Raw genomic sequence first — 11,267 nt, forward strand, 5'->3', positions numbered from 1 at the left:
AATCGATATTGCATCATATTGTCCATCTAGAAACCATGCCTATAGGAGCTAACATATGAGAATCAGTTCCAATCAGTAGTCTCTAGAAATCATGCCTATAGGACATCACCACTCGCTCTTCAAACGTTGTTATCCATGTGATTATAAGGAGGCATAAGTAATTTTGAGCATTTCCAATAAGTTTTATTGATCCTACTGCATAAATCACCTTGAGATCATGTCTATATGTTTAATAACCTACAACCTGTAATCTCAATAATCAGCGTGTAATACCAAATACTCCTAAACTGTATAGTCGCTTAGAAATTATGTCTATAGGTTTCATGACCTCCATAATCTGCAAATCAGTTAACTTGGGACAACAGCACCACATATACGATATTGAATTCGGCATCACCTAGAATCCATGCATATGGGACTCTAAGTCTCAAATTCTGAAACTATGTATTGCCCGCGTGCATTTGTTTGTTTGTGTGTGGAGGCTAACTTGAGCTCTTAATTGCCTTTACATTAAGTCCCAACTTGTTTTTTTGTATGTCGCCTAGTTTTATCATTTTTGATCAACTTAAGTTAAAGTCTAGATCCCCCCTGAAATAGAAGTCCAAATGCCTCTTGTACCATTGGCATGGGACGGGTAGTGCACGCATAGAGTACGACTTAGAATTGACTTGTGCGCTTTAGGTAAACAACTTAAAGATAGTAATCGGGTAGCAGGAGACGATAGTCTGTGCCCGCTGAATAATATGAGTAACACCCCATCTTGAGGGAGTTACAAAGTATTATTTATGTTGCACGGGATGATCCTTTAGGCTAAAAAACTTAGGACCCCCACCTTTGTTTAAAGTCAATCACTTTATTTGTCCAAATTGCTTCCCTTCTCTTTGACTAATTCATATAATTTGAGTTCGGTCGGGACCCACAATTGTGGACCTCGAGGAGTGCCTAACACCTTCTCCTCGAGGTAATTTGAGCCCTTACCCGATCTTTGGTGACACAAACTAGTTAAATCAGAGTTATCTGCAAAATAGGTGCCCTAACGCACCTTAATCCGTTAGGTGGCGACTCTCTTTTAGTACCCTCCCATTTAAAAGAGTTGTCACGACGTCGAAGCCCGTTTTCCGCAAGGAAAAATGGGGTGCGACAGTTGGCCCCTCGACTGAACTTTTACTACAGAAATCCTCTTGGACCTTAATTGGTGAACATGTTTATCAACAATGGCAACTAGCTCCTCTTCATAACCCAAACTCTTATCAAGCTGAGCTGTGCTGAAGTCCAACACATGTGACAGGTCGGCATTGTACTTTCGGAGTATAGATACATGGAAAACCGGATGAACTCCAGATAGACTGGGAGGCAATGCAAGCTCATAAGCAACCTCCCCAACTCATCTCAACAGCTCAAATGGGCCTATAAACCTTGGGCTCAACTTGCCCTTCTTCCCGAATCTCATAATTCCTTTCATCGGCGAAACCTTCAAGAGAACGTTTGCACCTACCTTAAATGATAATTCACGCGTTTTCTGATTTGTTTGGATTGTGCTGTACGAAGTCCCTCCTGAATCAACTTTACCTTTTCCAAGGCATCCTTCACCAAATCAGTACCATATAACTTCGCTTTACCGGGCTCAAACCTTCCGATGGGCGAACAACATCTACGACCATATAAATCCTCAAATAGAGCCATCTCGATGTTGGATTAGTAACTATTATTATAAGCAAACTTGGCCAAAGGCAAGAAGGGATCCCACTGAACTCCAAAGTCAATCACACATGCCCTGAGCATATCCTCCAAAATTTGAATTGTCCGCTCTGACTATCCGTTGGTCTACGGATGAAAAGCGGTGTTGAGCTCTACACGGGTCCCCAACTCACTCTGTACTGCTCTCTAGAAATGTGAAGTAAACTGAGGACCTCTATCTGATATGATAGAAATTGGCACACCGTGCAATCAAACTATGTCCTAAATATAAATCTGGGCCAACCTCTCTGAAGTATACGTAGTCACAACAGGAATAAAATGTGCCGACTTGGTCAACCTGTCAACAATGACCCAAACTGCATCAAACTTCCACAAGGTCCGCGGCAACCCAACTACAAAGTCTATAGTGATGCGTTCCCATTTCCACTCATGTATAGTCATCTGCTGAAGTAGGCCACCTGGCCTCTAGTGCTCATATTTAACTTGGTGGCAATTCAGACACCTAGCTACATACTCAACTATATCCTTTTTCATTTGCCGCCAACAATAATGCTGCCTTAGATCATGATACATCTTCATAGCACCCAGATGAATAGAATACCCAGAACTGTGTGCCTCCTCTAAGATCTTTTTCCTCAGCCCATCCACATTAGGAACACATAGACGACCCTGGTGTCGCAGAACACCATCCGGACCAATAGAAACTTCCATGGAACCACCTTGTAGTACAGTTTCTTGGAGAACCATCAAGTGTGGGTCATCATACTGGTGAGCCTTGATCTGCACAAATAGTGAAGATTGGGGCACAATAAATGCAAGAACTCGGCTGGGCTCTGAAATATCCAACCTCACAAGTCTGTTGGCCAAGGACTGAATATCCGAAGCTAATGGCCTTTCCTCTGCTGAAATGAAAACCAAACTACCCATACTCTTCGCCTTTCTACTCAAGGCATCTGCAACCATATTTGATTTTCCCGGATGATACATGATAGTAATATCATAATCTTTTAGTAACTCCAGCCATCTGCGCTGCCTCAAATTTAGGTCCCTTTACTTGAACAAATGCGGCAAACTGCGATAATCAGTATAAACTTCACAGGACACCCCATAAAGATAATGCCTCCAAATCTTAAGAGCGTGAACAATCGCAGCTAACTCTAAATCATGTACTGGATAATTCTTCTCGTGGGGGTTCATATAACATTAAGCATATGCAATAAATCGCCTTTCCTGCATCAATACACAACCCAAACCAACACGTGAAGCGTCACAATATACTGTATACATCCCCAAACCGGAAGGCAACACTAACACTGGTGCTGTAGTCAATGCTGTCTTGAGCTTCTGCAAGCTCACCTCACAATCATCAGACCATCAGAATGGGGCACCCTTCTAGGTTAATTTTGTCAAAGGCACTGCAATAGACGAAAAACCTTCCACAAATCGACGATAATAACCTGCTAAACCCAGAAAACTCCTGATCTCAGTCGCCGAAGTGGGACGATGCCAATTTTGAGATGCCTCAATCCTTTTGGGATAAACCTTAATACCCTCGCCCGATACAAAATGCCCCAAAAATGCTACAGACTCTAGCCAAAACTCACATTTGGAGAATTTAGCATATAGCTTTTGTTCCCGCAATGTCTGAAGCACCACTCTCATATGTTGCTCGTGCTCCTCCTTACTGCGCGAGTAAATCAAAATGTCATCAATGAAGACAATGACAAATGAATCAATATATGGCCTGAATACCTTGTTCATCAAATCCATAAACATTGTCGGGGCATTAGTTAAACCGAAAGACATCACTAGAAACTCATAATGGCCATATCTAGTTTAGAAAGCAGTATTCGGAACATCCGAATCCCGAATCTTCAACTGATGACATCCCGACCTCAAGTCGATCTTAGAGAACACCCTAGCACCCTGCAACTGGTTAAATAGGTCATCAATACATGACAACGTGTACTTGTTCTTAATAGTGACTTTTTTCAATTGGTGATAATCAATGCACATCCACATGGTGCCATCCTTCTTCTTCACAAATAATACTGGTGCCCCCAAGGAGATACACTCAGTCTAACGAACCCTTTGGATAGTAACTCTTCAAGCTGTTCTTTCAATTCTTTTAGAGCCTTGTGATACGGTGGAATAGATATAGGCTGAGTATCTGGAGCCAAGTCAATACATAAATCAATATCACGATCAGGTGGCATCACTGGAAGATCTGAAAGAAATACATCAGAGAACTCCCGAACTACAGGTACTGAATCAATAGCCAGAGTCTCTACAGTAGTATCGCGAACATAGGCTAAATAAGCTAAACAACCCTTCTCAACCATGTGTTGATCCTTCATAAAAGAAATAATCCGATTAAATAAACTGACAGACGAACCCTTCCACTCCAGCCTAGGCAAAGATGGAATAGCCAAGGTAATAGTTTTGGCATGAAAATCTAGAATAACATGATATGGAGATAACCAGTCCATACCCAGAATAATTTCAAAATTAGTCATATCGAGCAATAAGAGATCTGCTCTAGTTTCATAACCACAGAATGTCATAATACAAGACCAATAGATCCGGTTCACAATAACAAAATTTCCCACATGAGTGGACACATAAACAGGAGTACTCCAGGGCTCACGAGAAACACCCAGGAATGGAGCGAATAGAGATGACACATATGAATATGTAGATCGTGGATCAAATAATACTGAGGCATCTTTGCTGCAAACAGTAATAATACCCGAAATCATAGCATCTGAGGCCTCTGCATCTGGTCTGGCTGGAAAAGCATAGAACTGATCTGGAGCGCCAACTTGCTGGCATCCACCTAGCTGACCTCCACTTCTATGATGACCTCTACCCACATGTCCTCTACCTCTTGGTGGTCGGATGACTGGTGGATCAACTGGTGCGGTAATCATAGGCTGCTGACCTTGCTGCACTGGTCTACCTTGCAGCCTGGGACAAAATCTCCGTATGTGACTAGTATCCCCGCAATCATAATAACTTTGTGGTGTAATAAGCCGGTGACTAGAAGTCTGGCCCTGTGGACCTGAATACCTACTGGAAGAACCCTGAATAGCCGGTGGGCGGTAAGAACTCTCTGGTATAGCACTGAGATAAGGTCACACTGGAGCACCTCGAGGAGGCGGTGGTGCTGGATATGGGGGCCTGCTGGATTGCCCTCTCATGAACTGATCTCTGCCACTAGACGGAGCACCTCTGAATTCTCCAGAATACCTAAACTGTTTATCTCTCATAACCTGCTCTCGGCTTTGCTGACGTACCCCCTCAATCATCCTAGCTATCTCCACGACTAGATCATAAGAAGTACCCATCTCAACCTCTCGAGCCATAGTGGCCTGAATGCCAGTATATAAACCAACTACAAACCTCTGCACTCTCCCCGCCTCAGTAGGGAGTATCATAAGTGCATGGCGAGATAACTCATAGAACCTCGCCTCATAGTCGGTCACTGACATCTGACCCTGCTGGAGCTGCTCAAACTGAAATCGCAACTCTTCCCTTTGGGAGGGTGGAATATACCTATCAAGGAAGATACGGGTGAACCTGTCCCAAGTCATGGGAAGCAAATCTGCTGGTCTGCCAAGAACATAAGACTGCCACCATCTACGGGTAGGGCTGCTTATTGGGCAGATTGGGCGGTTAATTACTCTTAACGGTTTGACTTAACGGTTATCGACTTTTAAATATATTAATCCGCTAGCCACCCGTTAAGATATCGGGCCAATTGGTATCGTTTTAGCTCTTATCGGGTGGTTATTGGGTGGTTTATTGGCCTAATGCAATCTATATTACGCGCATTAATTGTTTGTTGACCGCCTAGCATACAAATTCAGAATAGGAAATTACACATTGAGTCCTATTAACGCCTACATAAGAATGATGTAGTGTGTCATGTGTATTAGAGTGAAGAAAGCATAACATATTGTAGGCTACATTACATCCCAAAGCAAACTACATATGAGTCCAGACATGCATGTCTGTTAACGCCTACCATTAAATCCCAAAGCAGACCACATTACATGAGTCGAGACATACATATGTCTGTTAACGCCTAGCATATTAATTCAGAATAGGAAATTCCAGTCTATATTCAAAGTGAGTCTAGAATACATATTTCAAAATGATTAATCCATAAGTGAGCAGTCTATACAGAAATGTTTGACCTGCAGCTAACGCCTAACAGTGCTTGAATTTCTACAGCTTCAAAGTTCAAACAACAACTTCAAATTTCTAACTTAAACTCTCAACCAGGCACTTCACGATATATCATTAAACATACAAACAACACTGAGCAAAAGAAATTTATGTATAGAAATGGGGATGGATTATAAGCAGTAAACAATTTACAGGAAACGCAAATGCGCTCTTTCCCCAGAAAATAATTCAAGACAGTACTATCGTCAATATTGTGGGATAAAAGTTGTGGCACAACACTACTGTTCTTCTATTAAACATAGACAACATGCATTAGTTTTAAAAAAAAAGTAGAGGTGAACCATAGATAACAGTTTAAACAATCTTGTTGTAGGGTGGGAGAATAAGCTAAGCTAATACCTGGAAGAAGTGGAAGGGTTTTTGATATTTAATATATATATATATATATATTCTTAAATATATATATATAGAAAATTAATAATCCGCCCCCAAACCGATAAGCCGTTAATAAAAAAATTTCAATCTGTTCCCCATCCGTTAAACCATTAACCCGATACCAATAAGCCATTAAGCTTCGGTTTCGGTTCGGTTTTCGGTTTCGGTTCAGTTTTGAACACCCCTATCTACGGGCCCTGTCCTCTAACTGAAAAGTAGCAAAATCAACCCCATGAGACTCCAATATTCTCATGATGTGCAGTCTGTCCCTGAACCGATCAATGAAGTCCTTAAGGTCCTCATGTCGCTCACCCCCAAAGACAGGAGGATGTAGTTTAGTCCATCTGTCCAATAGTTTCTGCGGTTCAGTTGGCTGGAGCTGGCCTGGGTTCAGGTGTAGCTACTGCCACTGGCTGGGCTCCACCCACGAGTAGTGCACCCTGGGTTTGATATACTGCAGCTTCCTATCCATGAACCTATGCAGTCGGAGTTTGTGCTCCCCCGCCCGCCTGAGAAGTGGTTGGGTCTACCAAAAATAAACCAGCATGAGTCATAGTGTCCATGAATCGCAGCATACGACCCATAACATCCTGAAATCCGGTTGTAGATGTGAAATCCACCGGAGCTGGCTCTGCCACATGCACTTCACCCTGCTCCTCAATAATGGGATCCTCTATTGGACCCACTAGTGGAATAACTAGAACAGTCCTAGGACGTCCTCTACCTCTACCACAGGCCGGAGCCCTCCCTCGGCGTCTACCTCGGCCTCTAGTAACTGGGGGAGTATCTCTTCCCTGGTCCGGAACCTCATTCGAGAGCGTTCTCATCATCTGTGAGAGAGTAAGAGAAGGATATTTAGTATTACATCAATTTCACGATGGAAGATAAAGAAAGGTAGTTTCATAACACCCTATAGCCTCTCGAAGATAAGTACAGATGTCTCCATACCGATCCGCAAGACTATATTAGGCATGCTCATAACATGTGAGACCCACGTGAACCTAGTGCTCTGATACCATGTTGTCACGACCCAATTTCACCTAAAGGTCATGATGGCGCCCAACACTACTGCTAGGCAAACCAACTAATAAATTAAACATATATCGATTAAATTTAAATCCAAGAAAATAATAAAAAATCAAATTCTACCAATGTGTGTGCCAAGACCCGATGTCACAAGTGTATGCGCATCTAATAGATTATACAAAACTCTAAAATACTGTCTGAATGAAAATAGACAGAATGAAAAATACATGGAGAGTCACTAATACTTGCAGAACGGCTCAGAAAGGTAGCTCACCACTATGCCTCCGGATAACGAGGATGTGCGATGATAGGTCCTCCACAAGTACCTGTCTTAGATCCTGCACAAAAAGTGCAGCAAGGGTAGTATGATTATGTAAACAACGTGTACCCAGTAAGTATCAAGCCTAATCTCGAAGTGGTAGAGACGAGATAGTTGACTTTGACACTTACTAAGGGTCAATAATAATAATAGGATGGAATGGGATTTATTTAATTCAGCATGATTCACAGAGTTAACAAAATTTTTACTAAGTTAGCAGAAATAATCAAATTCTTCCAAATGCAACAATTCTCAATGTATTAATTAAATTCCTTCAAGTCTAATAAATTTCCAATTTATCAATTAGCTTCACAAGTTGGAATAAGCTATCAAAGTATCGTGTATTTATTATTATTATTAAGCATGATTTCTTCCAATGACGTACAGCCCGATCCAGAGTGTCGTGTGCCGAGGGACGTGCGGCACGATCCATAGATGCATCTATCCTGCCGAGGCATTCGGCTCGATCCACAAGAAAGGAGGACATTTTCTTATGTACTTCCGGAATGAAAGTATTTATTGCAAGATTTATTCGAGAGGATAAACATCTTATTTTAACCATTAATTAATTTAAACAAAAATTTAAGCATATAAAAATTTCATCTTTTACTGCCTTTCATAACAATTCACAATATATACATCAAATAATTTAATTAATAAATAATACAATTTACACAAGTAATTCATGCTTTGAGTTCTAAACTACCCAGACTTTAGCATTAATAGTAGCTACGCACGGACTCTCGTCACCTCGTACGTACGTAGCCCCCGCAACTAGCAACAATTATTTAATTTAATCCCTATGGGGCAATTTCCTCCTCACAAGATTAGACAAGAGACTTACCTAAATTTGCTCTAATCTAATCCACTAGAAGGCCTTTTCCACGATTATCCAACTCTGTCTGGCTCGAATCTAGCCAAAATAATTTGATACAATCACTTAAAATTATAGGAATCAATTCTAGAAAATACTACAATTTTCAATAAAAATCCGAAATCGATTCAAAAATATCGCTCGTGGGGCCCACATCTCGAAATCCGAAGAAAGTTATGAAATATGAATGCCCATTCAACCACGAGTCTACCCATACCAAAATCACTAAATTCAGATAACAATTTGGCCCTCAAATCCTCAAATATGTCCAAAAGGGTTTTCAAACTTTTCCAACTTAATAAACCAATTAAATGATAAAAACAGTGATGGATTCGGGTAATCTAACCAATATTGAGTTAAGAACACAAGTAATAAATGATATAGCGGAGCTATGGAAAGTTTTGAAACTGTATTCTGACTCCGGTATCAAAAGTCACCCCCGGTCAAACTTCCAAACTTAAATTCATGTTTTAGCCATTTCAAGCCTAATTTAACTATGGACTTCCAAATAAAATTCTGAACATGTTCCTAAGTCCAAAATTACCATACGGAGCTATTGCAACTGTCAAATCCCTGTTCCGGGCGATGTTTTTTAAAAATGTTGACCGAAGTCAAATTTACCAGTTTAAGGTCAACTTAAGGAACCAAGTATTCTGATTTCAAGTCAAACACTTCCAAATCCCGAACCAACCATCCCCGCGAGTCATAAATCAATAAAAGCACGTTTGGGGAGTTTTATTTTTAGGGAGATGGTTTCTAAAAGTTAAAATGACCGGTTGGGTTATTACAGTAACTCTACCCCTTATCGGACCAAAGTTAATGGCGCCGTTCAAGCTGCAAACAAGAACATCAAGAAGATCCTCATGAAAATGATTCAAAGTTCTAGACATTGGCATGAAAAGCTGGTTTTTTGCATTATTGGGATATCGCACCGTCGTGCGCACCTCAGTTGGGGCCACGCCCTATTTATTGGTTTATGGTACTGAAGCCGTAATACCTACAAAAGTTAAAATTCCCTCTCTTCGAATCATTGTTGAAGCTGAGATCGAGGATGATGAATGGATCAAGACCCGGTTGGAACAATTGACCATGACTGATGAAAAGCGGATGATCGCAGTTTGTCACGGGCAGTTGTACCAACAAAGAATGGCCTATGCTTACAACAATAAAGAGGGACCTAGAAACTTTTAAGTGGGGCAACTCGTTCTGAGACGTATTCTCCCGCACCATAAAGAAGCCAAAGGAAAATTTTCTCCGAATTGGAAAGGTCCGTACATTATAAGAAGAGTGTTGCCAAGAGGAGCGTTGTACTTGGGAGATTTTAAAGGAAATGATCCCAAATTAGCTGTCAATGCAGATGGGGTCAAGAGATATTATGTTTGACCCTTTTCGCAACTTTAATACTCTCCAATTAGAATGATGAAGGCTTTCATTCTCGCTACCCAAACACTACCAACCCTTGCAAACCCTTTGAGCCGGTTCCCTTTTTCTTTGGTTACCCTCTTTGGAACCTGAAATTCATGTTTACAAAAAAAAGAAATGAACAAAACAAAATGAAAGGTTCCAACATTGTAATTTAATCCAAATGCTTTTTACATGGATCTGATACAATAAAATGAGAGAAATAAAATGAGATAGTCGTATCGGTGAAAACCCTCATGGGCACCATAAGGCAACGGTAAGCAGAGAAATTGAAAACATGCAAAGATCACTATAAGGCAACAGTGAGAAGAGAAATGAGAGAGGTCAGCTGCTGAAAACCCGCAAAGGGCGCCAATGATTGAAAAGAGGATCCTCACAACCATTGGCATCGATAGAGTCCTGGCAAGGTTTCTCGATTTTGAGGCATAAGTTGTGATGAATTTTTGAGAGTTGGATGGTTTACATAGATGAGGCATCCAGCCCAAAAGGCTTGTTATGTTCATTGAAGTCCACATGCACTCTAGATAAGTCCTTTTGTCCTTTTCCCGAAAGGGATAGCACTCCCTAGTTGATTTTATTTTTAGACATAGGGTCTCCACTCCCTAGTCGCTTTTACAACATAGGGTATCCACTCCCTAGTTGTTGATTTTTAGACATAGGGTCTCCACTCCCTAGTCTCTTTTCAAACATAGGGTCTCCACTCCCTAGTTGATGATATTTTAGACATAGGGTGTCCACACCCTAGTCTCTTTTCCAACATAGGGTCTCCACTCCATAGTTGATGATTTTCCAATATAGGGTCTCCACTCCCTAGTTGATGATATTTTAGGCATAGGGTCCCCACTCCCTAGTCGCTTTTCCAACATAGGGTCTCCACTCCCTAGTTGATAATTTTCCAACATAGGGTCTCCACTCCCTAGTTGATGATATTTTAGACATAGGGTTTCCACTCCCTAGTCATTTTTTAGACATCGGGGCTCCACTCCCTAGTCTCTTTTCCAACATAGGGTCTCCAATCCATAGTTGATGATTCTCTAACAACGGTCTCCACTCCCTAGTTGATGATATTTTATACATAGAGTCTCCACTCCCTAGTCTCTTTTTAGACAAAGGGTCTCCATTCCCTAGTCTCTTTTCGAACATAGGGTCTCTACTCCCTAGTTGATAATTTTCCAACATAAGGTCTTCACTCCCTAGTTGATGATTTTTAGACATAGGGTCTTCACTATAATGACCCGACTTGTCATTTTCAGAACTAACACCCCATTCAGTTACTTAAGGTCTCGAGTAGTTTCGTAATAT

General features: G+C 41.2%; 1 protein-coding gene across 1 annotated transcript; it reads right to left on the reverse strand.

Annotated features, from left to right (window-relative positions):
* Window positions 1-259: 259 nt before the first annotated feature.
* Window positions 260-1,683, reverse strand: LOC138905478 (uncharacterized). Its single transcript, XM_070194001.1, has 3 exons — window positions 1,496-1,683; window positions 1,172-1,346; window positions 260-337 (listed from the first exon to the last, which is right to left on the reverse strand). The coding sequence occupies exons 1-3, from the start codon at window positions 1,681-1,683 to the stop codon at window positions 260-262; spliced, it is 441 nt and encodes a 146-aa protein (XP_070050102.1).
* Between the last annotated feature and the right edge of the window lie 9,584 nt (window positions 1,684-11,267).

The sequence above is a fragment of the Nicotiana tomentosiformis genome, chromosome 2, assembly GCF_000390325.3.
Source record: "Nicotiana tomentosiformis chromosome 2, ASM39032v3, whole genome shotgun sequence".
In the NCBI taxonomy this organism is placed as follows: Eukaryota; Viridiplantae; Streptophyta; class Magnoliopsida; order Solanales; family Solanaceae; genus Nicotiana; species Nicotiana tomentosiformis.

Coding starts and splice junctions, on each gene's coding strand:
- LOC138905478 (XM_070194001.1), bottom strand. CDS start 1,683: ATGGCTCTATTTGAGGATTTATATGGTCGTAGATGTTGTTCGCCCATC. Junction 1,347..1,495: donor CGCGTGAATTATCATTTAAG/GTAGGTGCAAAC, acceptor ATTGCCTCCCAG/TCTATCTGGAGTTCATCCGG. Junction 338..1,171: donor TAAGGTCCAAGAGGATTTCT/GTAGTAAAAGTT, acceptor ACTGATTTGCAG/ATTATGGAGGTCATGAAACC.